Raw genomic sequence first — 18475 nt, 5'->3', positions numbered from 1 at the left:
GTTAGGTAAATATCTAGGAGAATTGCCTGCTAAGCTTTTGAGAGATGTACTGTTTTGTTTTTTTGTTTGCTTTTTTTTTTTTTAACGTTTATCTGTTTTTTGAGAGAGAAAGAGAGAGAGACAGAATGTGAGTGGGGGAGGGGCAGAGAGAGAGAGGGAGACGGAATCCAAAGCAGGCTCCTCACTCTGAGCTGTCAGCACAGAGCCTGATGTGGGACTTGTACTCACAGACCATGAGACCATGACCTGAGCCAAAGTTGGACATTTAACTGAGCCACCCAGGCACCCCAAGAGAGATGTACTGTTAAAAGAACTATCAGCCTAAATTTAAGAGGATGCAACTATTCAGATCCTAAAATGATGTATACATGCAGGAAACAAGCTGAATAAGCTGCTCTTAGGATGTTTTTCTTGAAAAGCAGTGAGAGTGTTTTGCCTTTGGGCAGGAAATGAGTGTTTGTGATGAGTGGGGCAGACCCTGGTGGACTCTTTTACTGTTCCCACATATTTGCTCCCTTCACTAAAGTGAATTATCCATTCCTTCCCATTGCCATGTGATTTGGAGCGCAGTCTCTGAAGCAGTGTTTACTTCACTACCTCATTGTCAGGCTTATCCACGTGACTCACGTGGACCAATGGGATGTGAGTGGAAGCAACACTGTACTAGTTTTGACCAGAAACTGTAAGAGGCATTGTATGCTCTGCCTGTTCTGCTCTTTTCCTCATGAGAATAGTGTGTCTCAAATAGGGATTGACCCCAATCTGGAACTCTGAAGAAGATCCAAGAAGAACCACAGCTAATCTGAAGTCTGGAATTGGGTGGAGAGTCACTGCAGACCCAATACCAACAAGTAGCCTAAGTGAGAACTAAACCTTTATTTTGTAAGCCACTAATAATATGAGGTACCTTTTTTTTTAATCACAGCAAAGCTTACTAATAGAGTGGTTATTTAAACCATTTTGGAAAATACAATATAAGAAAGATTAAACAATCTAGAGATAACTAGAGATAACTACTATAAAATAGTATTTCCCCCTGACTACAAAAATATATTTTTAGGGCAGAAAATGTGGAAAATGGAGAAAAGTATAATAAAAATAAAATATATGAATAATGCCAGTAGATAGAACCACTCTTAAAAGTTTTGGCAAGTATTGCTTATATTTTTTTCAATGCAGTTATACTTCTCCTTTTCTTTCCTTTTTTTTTTTTTTTAACTTTTCGTGAAATTGAATCTTACATTTCTTTTCCTAACGTCATTAGATTTTTCGTTAGCTTTAAATATTACTTAACTATGACCTGTGTTACTGATACAGACATTTATGTAGTGCTCTTTTTTTTTTTTATTCCATCTTTGACTCTTCACAAAAAACTTTGAAAACAGCATATTTAGTATTAAGGTAAGACATTTATATGTAGGATTTGGTTTACATACTTTTTATAATAGCCCCAGATAATTAGGGTTAATTTGCCATTATCTAAGACTTAATGAAAAAAACAGGAAGAGATACATGTTCAGAAACTTGGAAGAACTTTTGTTAAACTGCCACCATTGATAAGTTTCCTTACCAGTTTTTTATAGTTCATATTATGTCAACATTGCTTTAAATGACTGTCTTATATATTTTTGCACATATATTTCAACAATAATAGCTAGTATTTACTGAGGTCTTACTATGTGCCAGGCCAAATGCTTTACACATGCTGTTGAAAACAGTAATTTTATTTATTATTTTGAAATGTTTATTTATTTTGAGGGCCAGAGAGCAAGCAGGGGAGGGGCAGAGACAGAGGGAGAGAGAGAATCCCAAACAGCCTCCACACTGTCAGCATAGAGTCTGATATAGGGCTTGAACTCATGAATTGTGAGATCGTGACCTGAGCCAAAATCCAGAGTTGGACGCTTCACTGACTGATCCAGCCAGGTGCCTCTGAAAACAGTAATTTTAAAATGATTTTGTTATACTGATACTAATATTTGATTTATTGAGTAGTGTTTCTAAAGCATTTTGAATATAATTCTCATAGACTTACTGATATCTTTTTTAAAAGTAATCTCTACACCTAACATGGGGCTTGAACTCACAGCCCTGAGATCTAGAGTCCCATGCTCTACTGATTGAGCCAGCCAGGTGCCTTGACTTAGTGATATCTAACTATTTTAGTCTGCTTAATGTCTTTAGTATTATATGAAAACTAGTATTTATTAAATAATATTTTGGGGGCTCCTGGGTGGCTCAGTCGGTTAAGCGGCCGACTTCGGCTCAGGTCATGATCTTACTGTCTGTGAGTTCGAGCCCCGCATCGGGCTCTGTGCTGACAGCTCAGAGCCTGAAGCCTGTTTCAGATTCTGTATCTCCCTCTCTCTCTGACCCTCCCCTGTTCATGCTCTCTCTCTGTCTCAAAAATAAATAAATGTTAAAAAAAAATTTTTTTTAAATAAATAAATAATATTTTGAAAATGGTTAAGATTTTAGTTTAGCTAAACGAACAAATCAGCAAGTTGAGTTTTTTACAGACCTGTCAGTCATTCAGTAACAGAACACTGGACTTTGGGCCCTTATGCCTTATTATACCTAATAGCTATAGCAGGACCAAATCATCCTGTGTGTAGAAAATCCAAATGTGTTTTATGTTGTTTCATCAAGAAGTATATATATATATGTAACAGTTGTATATGATGTTTTAAATACATAATCATCAAAGATCATTGAATTATATATTTTAAATGGCTATATAATATGTAAATTATTCCTCAATAAAAAAAACTCCTTGATAAGGAAAAGCTATCAATAGTAATTCTGAATGAACCCCTATCTTTCCTTTAGATATTTCGTAGTACATTATTTTTATTCTTTCTTTTGATTAATAGATTTTAATTTTTGAAACCTTTTTTGATTTATAGAAGAATTGAACAGATAGTGTAGAGTTCCCTTGTTATACCCTCCCTCTGCCCACACAGTTTTCCCTCTTATTAACATTTTATATTAGTATGGTATACTTGTTATAATTAACAAACCAATGTTGATACACTTATTTTTATTTTATTTTTATTTTTAAGTTTATTTATTTTGAGAGAGAGAAAGCAAGCTGGGGAGGGGCGGGGGGGTGGGGGGAAGAGAGAGAGAGAGAGAGAGAGAGAGAGAGAGAGAGAGAGAGAAAGAATGAGAATCCCAAACAGGCTCCACACTGTGGCACAGAGCCCAACGCAGGTCTCAAACTCACGACCCATGAGATCATGATGTGAGCCAAAGTCAGAGGTTTACCCAACTGAGCCACCCAGGTGCTCCGATACAGTATTTTTAACTAAAGTCCACACTTTATTCAGATTTGTTTAGTTATTACCTAATGTCCTTTTTCTGTTCCAGGATCCTACATTACGTTTAGTTGACATTACATTTAGACTCCTCTTGGCTGTGGCAATTTTTTTAGGCTTTCCTTGTTTTTAGTGACCTTGACAGTTTTGAAGAGTACTGGTCAGGTATATTTAGGATGCCCCTCTATTGGAATTTGCTGTTTTTCTCATTAGATTAAGGTTCTAGGTTTGGGGGAGGAAGAACAGAGTTAGAGTTGGTTACTTTTTAAAAATAGAAGTGCATAAATATAAATATCATCTACATCTGATTACTTTTAATATGCTTTTTCAGATGTATTATTTCAGCGCTTTGCAAAGATTTTCATTGGCTGTCTTGCAGCAGTTACTAGTGGTATGATGTATGCTCTGTATTTATCAGCATACCATGAACGGAAATTCTGGTTTTCCAACAGGCAGGTAAGAAGAAAGAATTTTGAGCATATGGAAGTTGTTTTAGTATTTAATTTTAACTTAAGTAATGTGTTTTACAGGGAGCCAAAATATATGTATGATAAGTATGAAAAGTGCTTTCTTATTTACAGCCATTAGAAACAAAATGGTGTAGAAGCTGTTTTAACATAGTCACAGGGTCAACCTTGAAAAATGTAATACAATATATTTCAAGGCCATAGAATAGAGACTATGGGTTTCTAAACTAAGGGTACTTTCCTTCATGTAACTAGCTTATCAGGAGTTTTTGAAGACCGTGAAATGTTAAAGTTTAGTCAGTCTTTTAGTTTATGGAGTTTACATTTCAGAAACAGTCTATAGAAGTTTCAGCAGTAAAATATTTTAATTTTTAGATGACATGATTAGAATGTTTTTGGGGGATTGGAAATGATTAACATGCATGACAGTATTTATTAAGATGTCTCTTACATATTAGTATGATTAATGTTTGGTTTTAAGTCATGTGCATTTCACAGACTCTTTAGGCCCTATAGTTACTTAATTCATAATTTAGCCTTTGAATAAGTTTGTTCTCAGACTTAACTTCACAATCAGATACATCTTTAATATGCGTTGACAAAGTTCACAGTGTTATCACTTGACTCTGGAGACTTTTCTTTTTTGGTCCAAGCTGTTTTGTAGTAGTAGTAGTCGTCGCCTTCGTCAAACTGACTAAATGTTTTTAAGCCGTTGATTGACCTAATCCCACCAAAACATTTAGCTGAATAATTATTTGTATTGTCTTGACAAAAGCTATTACTGTAGTATATCCTCTGTTTCCTTGAAAATGTTATGCAGATTAACCATTAGTAGTTCTCAATACTGGATGTACAATAAAGTCATCTGATGAGCTTTCAAAACATAACCTCCCTCACAGACTCTTAGGTGGGGTACTGGGGAGTGTCTGGGATCAGTATTTCAAAATATTTCCAAGCAGTTGTGTTATTATAGGCAGAATTGAGAACAACCAAAGGTTTGAAAATATAGAAGGGCATACATCAAGAACCTTGTTTTTTAAAACATTGTATATAAGCCAGGAACATTGACAATACCTGGGAGCTTTTTCAGAATCACAGATTCTCAGGCCCTACTTCAGAATCAGAATCTAATCAGAGATCTTTTAATAAGATCTCTAGGAGTTTCATATGCACATTAAATCTGAGAAGCATTGATCAAAAGTTTACATCTTTGAAATCTTAGAAACAAATTGTTTCCATTCATAAAGAATCATTTTAAGGAAATATATTTAATGAACTCCAAATGAGGGGGAAAAATTCACTGGTCAAATAGATATGGGAAAGGTTTTCTCTTTTGAGATTCACCATGCATAACATATACTGAAACTCTTAAAAGTCTTGCAGTAAAGAAACCCACTAATTTTCTTTCATGCGACCTTTTCACAACTCATTTAACCATAGAACTATTTTATTTATTTATTTTTTTAACTATAGAACTCTTACGTAACACTCATTTATATCTTAGCAAGTTCTGTTGATCAGATCTTGGGGAAGCTGGTCTGATATCTTTTGTATTAATTGATAAATATTCATGAAAATAAAGAAGTTGCATTTTCAAAGACTATAGATTTATGAAACCTTGATTCATCTTGAAATGCACAATTTTTCAGAGTTTTTGAATTACCTATATTCTTGGCTCTGTATAGCCCAATTTTAGGAAATTTAAGATTTACTTACATTTCCGGAAGTTCATTTGAAAAGCGCTGATTAGGTGTCTGCTGCTCTTGAAAATACTAGTTAAGAGTTTGCAATTCTGGATACATAAGGAAGTGGAATAGCAATAGAAAATACTGATTTCTTCTTAAACTTATCTTTTTCTTATGCACTTTAACACCTTAACCATCATTTTTTATTACCTGCCTTACTATTCTTGCTGTCCTTAGGGCATTTTTCTGCTTTTCCTTGTATGTAATAGGTAAATGACTTATGACCTACGATCCATTTTAAACCTTAGGTGTTTCATTAAAATGATTGCCAGATTATTGAAAAGTTTAACCTCCTTAATGTGACCACTAATGATTAAAGGACAATTCAAACATGTCTTTGAATAAAATGATAAATACATAGCATTAATTTAGAAGACAAGGAGAGAAAAAGAAGATTACAGTTGAAATTTAGGATACTGGTATTTAAATAATCATTTCATTTTCTTTTAGGAACTCGAACGAGAAATCACATTTCAAGGTGACAGTGCCATTTATTATTCTTATTATAAAGATATGTTAAAAGCGCCCTCATTTGAAAGAGGTATGATAACCACATTTGTATCTTTTTAAATTACACTCTGCCTCCAACGTGGGGCTCAAACTCAGGAACCTGAGATCAAGAGTCATACGTTCTACCAACTGAGCCAGCCAGGCACCCCTCACATTTGTATTTTTAATAACAATGTTTTCTAGGGGCGCCCGGGTGGCTCAGCTGGTTAAGCGCCCGGCTTCGGCTCAGGTCGTGATCTCGCGGTCCATGAGTTTGAGCCCCACATCAGGCTCTGTGCTGACAGCTCAAAGCCTGGAGCTTGCCTCAGGTTCTGTGTCTCCCTCTCTGTCTGCCCCTCTCCTGCTCATGCTCTGTCTCCTTCTCTCAAAAATAAATAAACATTAAAAAAAATTTTTTTTAATAACATTTTTCTAAAATAAAACATTGCTCTATGTGTGAGCACTTGAATGTGGAAAATTGTCTCAGAATAGAAGTATTACTCTTTAGGGGTGCCTGGGTGGCTCAGTCAGTTAAGTGTCCAACTTCAAGCTCAGGTCATGATCTCATAGTTTGTGAGTTCGAGCCCCGCATCAGGCTCTGTGCTGACAGCTCAGAGCCTGGAGCCTGCTTTGGATTCTGTGTCTCCCTCTCTCTCTGCCCCTCCCCTGCTTGCTCTCTGTTTGTCTCTCTTTCTCTCTCAAAACTAGATAAATATTAAAAAAATTATTTAAAAAAATATTACTCTTTTTTATACTTAATAAAGACATTGGAAAAATGAGGCACAGTGTATTGTATTTTGAGATTTTTCTTAATAACTTAAAATATTTAATGACCTCTGACATGTTTAATTATTTTAAAGCAGAATAAATAATCTGGAGAAAAATTTTTCTGTCTCTAGGTGTTTATGAATTGACACACAATAACAAAACTGTATCTCTGAAGACTATAAATGCAGTGCAGCAAATGTCTCTATATCCAGAACTTATCGCCAGTGTTTTGTATCAAGCAACTGGTAGCAATGTATGTTTTCTTTTGACTTTAATATTTATTTTCTTACATGTTTATGAATCATTAAAATTATTTAATGTTCTATTATCTTTTCTTTTTTTTGCCAATTAGGAGATTATTGAGCCAGTATACTTCTATATTGGCATTGTTTTTGGATTGCAAGGAATATACGTTACTGCTTTATTTGTTACAAGCTGGCTTATGAGTGGAACATGGCTAGCAGGAATGCTTACTGTTGCATGGTTCATTATTAACAGGTAAAAGATGTTTTCTTAATTAAGTTTTACAGTTTTTTATGGCTGTGGTATTTGGTTCTAAAAATGCCATCCCCCAAATATTCTACACCCTAATCCCAACCTGGGATGAGATATCATTCCTGGTTATGTTATGTTACATGGCACAGTTGACCTTAAGATACGAAGATTACGTGGTGGACCTGATACAATCATATGAGCCCTTAAAAGTGGAGATCTTTCTCCACTTGGTGCAGAAGGGGAGGTCAGAGATATTTGAAGCATGAGACAGGTTGCCGTGCTGTTGCTGGATTGAAGTGAGGAGGAAATGAATTTTGCCAGCAACCAGCGAACCTGTGAAAAGACCACAAGCCCTGCATGAGTATGGCAGCCCTGGCAGGTGCTTTGATTTTAGCTTAGGGAGTCCCTGAGCAAAGTATCCAGAGGAACTGGGGTAGGTTTTTTAGCTAATTTGTGTTGTTTTAAGCCTATACATTTGTGGTCATTTGTTATGCAACAATTGAAGGCAAATAAACTCACCTTGTATCTCTGTATTTTCAGACTTAGTAACATTGGCATATATGGATGTGCCTTTTCTTTCCCTACTTATTTATTTATTTATTTATTTTAAGTTTTTATTTATTTTGAGAGAGAGAGAATGCAAGTAGTGGAGGGGCAGAGAGAGAAAGAGAGAGAGAGAGAGAGAGAGAGAGAGAGAGAGAGAGAGAGAGAGAGAGAGAGAATTCTAAGCAGGCTCCACACTGGCAGAGCTGAGCCCAGTGTGGGGCTCAAAGTCATGAGCCTTGAGTTCATGACCTTAGCGGAAGTCAGATGCTTAACTGACTGAGCTACCCAGGTGCCCCTTTCCTCTTTTATTTAAAATTGATGACACGATTTCATGAAAAGAAAGAAGAGGCATCAGATAGATCACTATTTTTTTTTTCAACATTTATTTATTTTGAGAGAGGGAGAGAGAGTGAGAGAGAGAGAGAATCCCAAGCAGGTTCCACACTGTCCTCGTGGGGCCCAACACGGAGCTTGATCTCACAAACTTCAAGATTGTGACCTGAGCCAAAATCAAGAGTCAGAGGCTTAACCGACTAAACCCCCTGGGTACCCAAGATATATCGCTATTAAGTTAACCACCACAGATAAGGATTCTGTGTTAATCTGTCACAGAGTGCTTTGAATTAGTAAATCCATCCCTTTTGGTGATCAGAGCAGTCTCAGTTCTTTAATAGTAAGTAAAAAGAGAATAAGCAATGGGGTTTCTTTGAAATGGAGAGCTGATTTGAGACATAAAAATTCTCTTGGCATTGGTCAGTGTCAAAAATTTAATTCTGAATTATGGGTATTTTTTCTCTCCATAGCACTTTTCTCCCCTAACATTTATCATGACTAAATTTTTATTTTTTTATTATTAAAATTTTTTTTAACATTTATTTATTTTTGAGAGATCACGAGCGGGGAAGGAGCAGAGAGAGATGGAGACACAGATTCCGAGGCAGGCTGTAGGCTCTGGGCTGTTAGCACAGAGCCTGACGTGGGGCTTGAACTCACAAACCATGAGATCATAACCTGAGCCAAAGTTGGATGCTTAACTGATAGAGCCACCCAGGCGCCCCATCATGACTAAATTTCTAAAAAATGAAACGTTTCTTCTGCTACAACATTTTCTTTTGGCAATTCCCAAATAAAAAATATGATACGTTTCAAGTTATTGAGACTCGGCATTAAGGGCTATATCTCTTACTGGGCTTTGTTTATATTTAGGGTCATATGCTGCCAATAATTTGATATAAAGCATATTTTAAAAATCTTCCTTAGAAGTTTTAAAGTATAGCTGTTCAGCTTTATGGCTTAAACCTATTTCTTCTTTTTTTTATTTTTATTTTTTATTTTTTTAAAGTAAGTTCTATACCCAACATGGGGTTTCAATTCACAGCCCCAGGATTGAGTCATATGCTGTACTGACTGAGCCAGCCAGGTGCCCCTAAACATATTTCTTCTTAAAAACAGGAATGAGCCAAACTTTATTATTACAAAAACAGTATATGTATGTTATGGAAAATTAAAACGAGCAAAAACAAAATAACTTTACATTCCCACCACCTGGAGATCACTCGCCATTGTTTATACCTCGGTGTTTATACTTTTGGATCTTTTTCTATGTGAGTATGTATGTGTATGTGTATATAGTGTATGTATTTGTGTGTGTATTTTTTTTGTCAGAATGAAATATATTACACATACTGTTTTATATTCTGCTTTCTTTATTCAGCAGTCTACCTTTCCAAGAACTTTTTTTTTTTTTTTAAAGTAAACTCTATGCCCAACATGGGGCTTGAACTCACAACCCAGAGATCAAGAGTCACGTGCTCTACCGAATGAACCCCTCCACTTCAATAACTTTTTTTTTTCAGTACGCTCCACACCCAATGTGGGGCTTGAACTCAGGACCTTGAGATCAAGAGTCAGATGCTGTACTGACTAACCATCCAGGCAGGCACCCCTCAATAACTTTTTATCTTACCTCTTACCCGTGTTGACCTCAGAATACCCCAAAAAGCTGGTTTGTCCAAACCAGCATTTAATCCAGGACCACATATTGCATCTGGTTGTTATGTTCTTTAATTCTTTTTTTCAAGATTTAAGAAAAAAATGTTGATTTATTTTTGAGAAAAGAGAGAGAGCGGAGTGAGGGGGTGGCAGAGAGAGAGGGAGACAGAGGATCCCAAGTGGGCTCTGCACTGAGAGTGGAGAGACTGATGCAGGGCTCAAACTCACAAACCTGTTGAGATCATGACTTGAACCAGGGTCAGATGCTTAACCGACTGAGCCAGCCAGGTGCCCCTCCTTATTTCTCTTTAAATCTAACATAATCCCTTTTTTCTGTTGAAGAGACCAAGTCAGTTATCCTACAGAATATCCCACCTTATGGATTTCTCTTGTTGCTTCCTGTGGTGTCATCTAGCTTTTCCCTCTATTCCTTGTGTTTCTATAACCTGGAAGTTATATCCAAAGGCTTGATGAGTTCAAGGTAAACAGTTCTAGTTAGAATATATCATAGGTGGTATGTTTTTCGTGTTCCATGATATTAAAAATTACAAGGTATTTACTTGGCCTGCCCCTAGTGAGTCTGAGATTGCTGCTTTGGGGAATGACAGTCAGATTTCTTCATGGAATAGTGTGACTAGAAAATAATCTGTGCCCTTTTCAATGTTAACCATTTACCTAAGGGTTGTAACTCTAGTTGATAATCTGCTGAAATTAGTAATTACATTAGGGTTTATTAAATTATATGTTTCTATTTTCATTAGCTAGATTCTTAATTCTTCAAAAGGTAAAATTTTTCTTTATTAATGAAGGTTCTTTGGTTACCTTTAAATACAGTTACTATTAGAAAGTCAGGGGGCACCTGGGTGGCTCAGTCAGTTAAGTGTCAGACTCTTGATTTCAGCTCAGATCATGATCTCAGCGGCCATAAGCCCTGGTTGGGCTCCACGCTGAGTGGCTCCATGCTTAAGATTCTCTTTCTCTTGGAGCGCCTGGACGGTTGGGCAGCCGACTTTGGCTCAGGTCATGATCTCATGGTTTGTGAGTTCAAGCCCCATGTCGGGCTCTGTGTTGACAGCTCAGAGCCTGGAGCCTGCTTCAGATTCTGTGTTTCCATCTCTCTCTGCCCCTCCCCTGCTTACGCTCTGTGTCTGTCTCTCTCTCTCTCTCTCAAAAATAAAAATAAAATAAAATAAACCTATATAAAAAAAGATTCTCTCTATTAGAGTTCATTCTATTAGAATTCATTGTTAGAAATTTAATAGCCCAAAGTATTTCAGAACTCATAGACTAGGTCTAGAAAGTCTTGCTTTTTAGAATGAAATGTATTTAGTATAAAACTAGCATTATTTAAAATAATAAAAGGATTGTTTTCTTCAGTATGTGATGTATTAGTTATTGCTGCATAAAAAATCACCCTAAAACTTAACAGCTTAAAACAAACATTATGTTACAGTTTCTGGTGGTCAGGAATCCACAGTGGCTTAACTGGGTGGTTCTGGTTCAGAGCCTGTTATGAGGGTGCAGTCAAGAGTTGTTTAAGGGTATAAACATTTGAAGGTTTGATTGGCCTGGACCATCTACTTCCAAGCTCATTCATGTGACTTTTTACAAGAAACCTCGGTTCTTTAGCTGGTTGTTGGCCCGGGAGACTTTAATTTTTCAACACACAAGCCTCACCATAGGGCTGCTCACAGCTTGGCTGCTGGCTTTCTTTATAGTGAGTGATCCAAAAAGAGTGTGGAGTGAGTGTGCCGTAGTGGAAGCCAGATCTCTCTTTTTTTTTTTTTAATGTTTATTTATTTTTGAGACAGAGAGAGATAGAACATTAACGGGGGAGGGTCAGAGAGAGAGGGAGACACAGAATGTGAAGCAGGCTCCAGGCTCTGAGCTGTCAGCGCAGAGCCCGACGTGGGGCTCAAACTCACAGACCATGAGATCATGACCTGAGCCGAAGTCAGAGGCTCAACCGACTGAGCCACCCAGGCGCCCCTCCAGATCTCTTTTAAAACTTAATTATCAGAAATGATAGGACGTTACTCTGCCATATTCTGTTGATCATGCAGACTAACTCCGGTGCATTATGGGAAGTAACTACACAGGGTGTTAATACTAGGAGGCAGGGACCATTGCAGACCATCTTGGAGACTGGCTACTATAGGCAGGGAACTTTTTGTTTTTTAAGTAGGCTCCACCCCCAGCACAGGGCTCAAACTCATGACCCTGAGATCAAGAGTTGTATACTCTACGGACTGAGACAGCCAGGCACCCACCAGTGAACTTTTAATATTCATTTTGTTTAATTTCTAGATCTATCTTTATCTTCATCAGAAATTTGAACAGGGGAAGCCCAGGCAATTTTTCCTTGTAAAAATAATGGCATTAAAGACTCCTTGCCACATGTTTAAAGTTCATTTGTTTATTTTGAGAGAGAGAGCGAGCAGGGGAGGGGCAGAGAGAGAGAATCCCAAGCAGGCTCTGTGCTCTCAGCGTGGACTGAACCACCCTGGTGCCCCCCAAGTAAGAGTGTTTTAGAGCTCTTAGTGAGAATTGTAAGGAAATTGCCTTATTTAATGATACATTGTATCCTGGGTACCTAGAGCAGGAGTTAGGTAGAAAATTTGTGATATATTCTGCTAAAATGTATCTTTTGGCAATTAAAATATTCTTAACAAGTAGCTTTTATTTGTTTTGCATTTCGCTCATTTTTTATTGATATATATTTTATACTGGAAAATATATTTTAATGCTGTGAAAGATAACTTGCTTTTTTTTTATTCAGCAGCTTTAGAGTTTATGAATACCTAGAAAAGTATAAAAAGGTATTAGTCATTCCATTATGATTATTCGTAGTGTTCTTAGTTGTATTTTGTGTTACTTGTTTCTTAACACCAGAAGGGAAAAGCAGTATTATAAAACTAAAAAATGTAGGCATACTAGAAAATTTGAGGAAATTTTAGGAAACAGCACTGTATAGACAGTAGTGAGGGAAAACTCAGTGGCAAATGACTCCCTCTTAACAGACGTGATCACCAAAATAGGGTAACCAAAACCAGGCTTTACACATAAACAATATGGAAGAGTCCTACTGATCTTCTCATCTACAAATATATACCTGGGTATCACTTTCAGTGAAAACATATTTATATTTGAAGAACAAAGAAGAAATGTGTAGGATTAAGTGTACTACTGGGTGGTTCAGTCGGTTGAGTGTCCGACTTCAGCTCGGGTTATGATCTTGTGGTTTGTGGATTTGAGCCCCGCATTTGGCTCTGCACTGACAGTTTAGAGCTTGGAGCCTGCTTTGGATTCTGTCTCCTTCTCTCTCTACCCCTCCCAACTCACGTTCTGTCGCTCTCATAAATAAACCTTTAAAAAAAATGTATGTTAAAGTTAGTCTTTGGCCCCCAAAAAAGTAATTGTACATTGGTAATAATAAAGAGGTTAGGTGCAAGGAAATATCCATGACGTAGAGGTACAGCTAACGGAAAATAATGGTAACACATGATGCTGGTTCTGTTGTGATGGTATTGGTATACTCAGAATGCTCATGGAGGTACAAGCTTTTTAAATTTTAGGTGGTAGTCTTCCCCAAGAATTCCATTTCATCACAAGACAGTAATCCAGAAAAGGAGGGAAATAACATGAAAAATTAGAAAACCATCTAAATATAGGAGAATGGTTAGGTAAATTGTAATACATCAGTGCAAGGCAATATGCTGCCATTGGAAGTTATACTGATACTGTGTAAATGTTTTTCATCTTTCACACATTATACATTGACATACCAAACTGTTTTATATGTTATCCGACTCAGCATTTCTTGGACTTCAGTTCTGTATATTTAAAACTTAATTCTCATGGATTCCATGTACTGACATAAATAATTTGAATTCTGTAATGCTACTTACATATAAAACAAAACTAGGTAATGCTCCATATACTTAAAAGCACTTATGCTACTATAAAACTGAAATCAATCGTGGTACCTGGGTGGCTCAGTCAGTTGAGCATCTGACTTCAGCTCAGGTCATGATCTCACAGTTTGTGGGTTCGAGCCCCACATCAGGCTCTGTGCTGACCGCTTGCTCACAGCTTGGAGTCTGCTTCAGATTCTGTCTCCTTGTCTCTCTGCCCCTCCCCCGCTCACGCTTTGTCTCATTCTGTTTCTCAAAAATAAATAAATGTAAAAAAAATTTTTTTAAATAAATAAAACTGAAACTAATCTATTAATGAAATAATGAACCAGCAAAATATTAACTGAAAAGATAAATTTAACATAAAAAATGATATTTTGCTAAAACCAGATTTCTACTATCTGTGTAAATATGGTACCATTCCAGCAGGTTCTTTTGAATATGGTAAACCTACACAGCTGGGTACTGTGAGATGACTCACTTCTCATCATGTTGCTCTCTTGTCTACTATGGAATCTTTTTTTTTTTTTTTTTTTTCTTTTTTTTACCATAGTGATCATGACATCGTTTTGTTTTTATTTGACAGTACATCATTTAGTATTACAGTCATCTCTCCCCCCGCCATTAACTCAAGCCAATTGAAGTAATGCTATATTGCCAACTACATTGTTTTGTGTTTTTTTTTAATTTTTTTTTTTTTAATGTTTATTTATTTTTGAGACAGATAGAGACAGAGCATGAATGGGGGAGGGTCAGAGAGAGGGGGACACAGAATCTGAAACAGGCTCCAGGCTCTGAGCTGTCAGCACAGAGCCTGACGCGGGGCTCGAACCCACGGACCGCGAGATCATGACCTGAGCCGAAGTCGGCTGCCTAACCGACTGAGCCACCCAGGCGCCCCTATTGCCAACTACATTGTTAACACAAACATGGAAGCGAGTACTGAAATCCAGATTAGGCTTATACCATGACGTGTCTAAAATGAAAATTCAAAGGGTGCTTGGCTGGATCAGTTGGTGGAACATGTGACTCTTAATCTCAGGGTCATGAGTTCAAGACCTACATTGGGTGTAGCGATTACTTTAAAAAAAGAAAGAAAATTGAAAATGAAACCAGGGCTTCCTGGTTTCTGTGAATGTATCAATAGGCCTATGCATCCTAGGTGATTTAACTAGTTATTATTTTAAACTACTGGTTTGTGCTGCTCTAGACTCTGCCACTGGGGGAGAAAAAGTGGGTCTCATCTGATTTAGTCACTTACTTCCTACTATTAGCCTTCTGTTCCTCACAAGGACCAAACATGGTAAAGGCAAGAGAGAGTAGCTCAGGTGTTCAGCAAGGTAGCAGTGGGGAGGCTTGTGTAGGTGAAGAGGGTAACTGGCAGAGATCCTACTCAGTCTGTGTTGCAACAACTCCCCTTTTCCAGTGCAGAGTTTTAAAGATTTTCACTGTACTGATCTGTGATTTAGGCAGGGATAGTGAGTAAACCTTCAGAAAGGTGACTGCTGGGTCCAGCTTCCCAATTTTGGGCTGATGGAGTGGCTGATAGCCTCTCCCTCCTCCCCACGTCCTGCCTTATGACATGTGAATCTCTTATTTGTCTTTAGAGAGTTAACTTTCATAATTTCTGAGAGATAATATTATATGAGAATAGATGGTCTTTAAAATACATGATATTCAGTAAATGGTATTGGAATAATCATCTGGAAAAGAAATCTTGTTGCATCAATACTAAAGTAAATTCCAAATGGATTAGAGTTAAAAGTAAATAGTGAAACCAATAATTACTATACAGAAACATTGGTTCATGTTTTAAAATTCTTTGTAAAAGATAAGATCTGAAACAATGTAAGTGTATGACAATAGAAATTGGTTATGTTAATGATAAATCTATACAATGATGTGTCCTGGCCATTAAATATTCTTGAACTGTATTTATTGATACATATGTTATGGAAAGATGCTCATTAGATATTAAGTGAAAAGTGGTTCATTACAGAATTATAAAAGAGCCAAGATCTAATACCGTTTACTAAGCTGTAGATATACTGCTAAGTTAATATTTACAGCTTTTATTTTGTTTGATCTTCATGTATGATCCTGTTTTTTTCATATATATGTATTCAATCACATATATATTCATAGACAAGTTTTCTTATAATACTTTTTAACTGTTTTACTGAGGTATAACTGTCATAAAATGTACATATTTAAAGTATACAGTTTGATCAGTTCAGGCATTTAGACACACTCTTGAAACCATCAATAAAATCAATGTAATAAACATATCTATCACCTCCAAAAGTTTCTTTGTGCCTCCCAGTAACGCTTCCTTCTTTCTTCTTCTTACCTCACCTCTACTAACTTCCATTGTCCCCAGAAAACCAGGAATCTGCTTTCTGTCACTATAGTTTTCACTTTATAGAATTTTAAATTTATTTTTATGTTTTTATTTTAGAGAGAGAGCGAGAGTGGGGGAGAGGGGCATAGATAGAGAGGGAATCCCAAACAGGCTCCACACTCAGCATGGAGCCCAACATGGGGCTCAATCTCATGACCCTGGGATCAATCTTAGCCGAAATGAAGAATCAGACACTGAACCTAACTGAGCCATCCAGGCACCCCTCATTTTCCAGAATTTTACTTAATAAAGTCATATAGCATATACTTTTTGGTCTTTTTTTTTTTTTAACTCAGCATAATTATTTTGAGACTCATGTATATTGGGCATATCAATAGTTCATTCCTTTTCATTGCTAAGAAGTATCCTATATCACAGTTTGATGGAACTAACTTACATGCAAATACATTCACCTCTATTATTTAGGAGAATTAATACAACAATTTTCACAAAAATTTTAAAGCAGTAGCACCTTTGTTTCTGTGTAGAAAAAAAACATTGAGCACGAGTCCTAAATTTGGTGATTGTTGGAAAGGTAATTCTCTTGAGGTGTGAGGATATGCCCAGGAGACAACATGCTGTAGCGCAGATTGAGAAGAAATCTAGGAAGAGCCTGGAAAGACATTCTGTATTTGGCATTTAAGGGTTTCTGGATATATCACGTGAAGGATTACTGTAATGGTAATTCCTGGGAACTGCTGATTGAAAAGATTATTAAACTAGATATCAGAAGATGCATTGTAATCCCAGTTGTGCCAGCTATATGACATTGATTAAGTCACATCACCTCTCTGAACTTCATATTCTTTACATAAGGGAGGATAAGAACCTTGGGCCTGTCAGGCCTGCTAATTATGTAATGCAGATTGTATTCTAGAGTAGAGTAGCCATCTATCTCATTAAGGGAAGAAAGGGTAGGAACTGAAATCTAGTATCCTCTACGACAAGTTGTGTGCCTTAACATGAGGCGTATCTGCTCAGAGCAGAAAGCCTTTTTCAAATTTTCACAGTTGCCCATCTATTCACCAAGCAGTGTACAACCACACTGAGTCTTCCTGGAAGGGAGGAAAGGGGAGTTGAATGAGATGCTTAATTTGCTCCAGGTCCTATATAGACCGTAGTGGCTCTGTCTATGTCTACCTCACAGGATTGTTACAGAGAACAATGACATGTGTGTGAAAGTACTTTGAAAAGTACAGTGTTACATAAATATAATGTCTTGATATTTTGCTCTTCATCTGTGGTTTACTTTAGGGTAGATACAACAAGAATTGAATACTCCATTCCTTTAAGAGAAAACTGGGCACTGCCATACTTTGCATGCCAAATTGCTGCACTTACAGGCTATTTAAAAAGCAACCTAAATACTTACGGAGAGGTAAGATACAAACTTATTTGTCACAGTTAATTTTGATGTATTGCAAATGTATATAATTTTAAAGTTAGTCATATTAACAGGTCAGTGATATTCAGTGAAGCCTAATTACTACATAATAAAGGATATATTTACAGAGTCTTACTATAACACTATTAGTCTAGTCAGATTGACGGGTAAATTATTATTTTTTTAAAGTTTATTTATTTATTTTGAGAGAGGCAGAGACAGTGCCAAGTGAGGGAGGGGCAGAGAAATGGAGAGTGAGAATCCCAAGCAGGCTTCGTGTTGCCAGCGCAGAGGCCCACGTGGGGCTTGAACTCACGAAACCATGAGGTCATGACCTGAGCCAAAACCAACAGTCAGATGCTTAACCAACTGAGCCACCTAGGTGCCCCTGACGGGTAAATTATTTTTAAGAGAAAGGAGATGTTGTATTGTTTCAGTGCAGTTACTTGACAAATAAATGAAGAGTTTATTATTTTGAAAATTAATCTCTCATTATTTTACCATTTTTTTTCTGTAATATTGATAGCTTTTAGTCATTGCAAGTTAAGAAAATATTAATGAAGATGTATATAGTGACTACAAATGGCAGCAGTGTTATCTTTTATGGTAGCACCGCATATTTTCTGTTTTTCTGGCAACCACAGCTCTAATTTTTTATCACAATGATTTTGTCATTTTGAAAGGTTATACAAGTGGAATTATATAGTATGTTATCCTTCAAGATTGGCTTTTTTTCTTTTTTTTTAAATGTTTTTTTAATTTAATTTTATTTTTATTTTTATTTTTTTTTTGCAGAAGCTACAACCTTTCTATTTATTTTATTTTTATTTTTGGGACAGAGAGAGACAGAGCATGAACGGGGGAGGGGCAGAGAGAGAGGGAGACACAGAACCGGAAGCAGGCTCCAGGCTCTGAGCCATCAGCCCAGAGCCTGACGCGGGGCTCGAACTCACAGAC

General features: G+C 36.8%; 1 protein-coding gene across 5 annotated transcripts in view; it reads left to right on the top strand.

Moving 5' to 3' along the window:
- Nucleotides 1-18475, top strand: part of DPY19L4 (dpy-19 like 4) — a 65028-nt gene that overhangs the window by 8988 nt on the left and 37565 nt on the right. For 2 of the 5 annotated variants that reach the window (XM_049633122.1, XM_049633121.1), the window contains exons 3-7: nt 3649-3773; nt 5980-6070; nt 6918-7039; nt 7139-7284; nt 17389-17512. In XM_049633122.1, the coding sequence (XP_049489079.1) occupies nt 3649-3773; nt 5980-6070; nt 6918-7039; nt 7139-7284; nt 17389-17512 (608 nt within the window). The remainder of the gene's footprint in view (nt 1-3648; nt 3774-5979; nt 6071-6917; nt 7040-7138; nt 7285-17388; nt 17513-18475) is intronic. The other 3 variants (XM_049633123.1, XM_049633126.1, XM_049633125.1) reach the window with 3 other exon arrangements.

This window comes from Panthera uncia, chromosome F2, assembly GCF_023721935.1.
Source record: "Panthera uncia isolate 11264 chromosome F2, Puncia_PCG_1.0, whole genome shotgun sequence".
Lineage (NCBI taxonomy): Eukaryota > Metazoa > Chordata > Mammalia > Carnivora > Felidae > Panthera > Panthera uncia.
The sequence above is the reverse complement of the archived record's forward strand: the minus strand, read 5'-3'. Positions and strand labels throughout refer to the sequence as shown.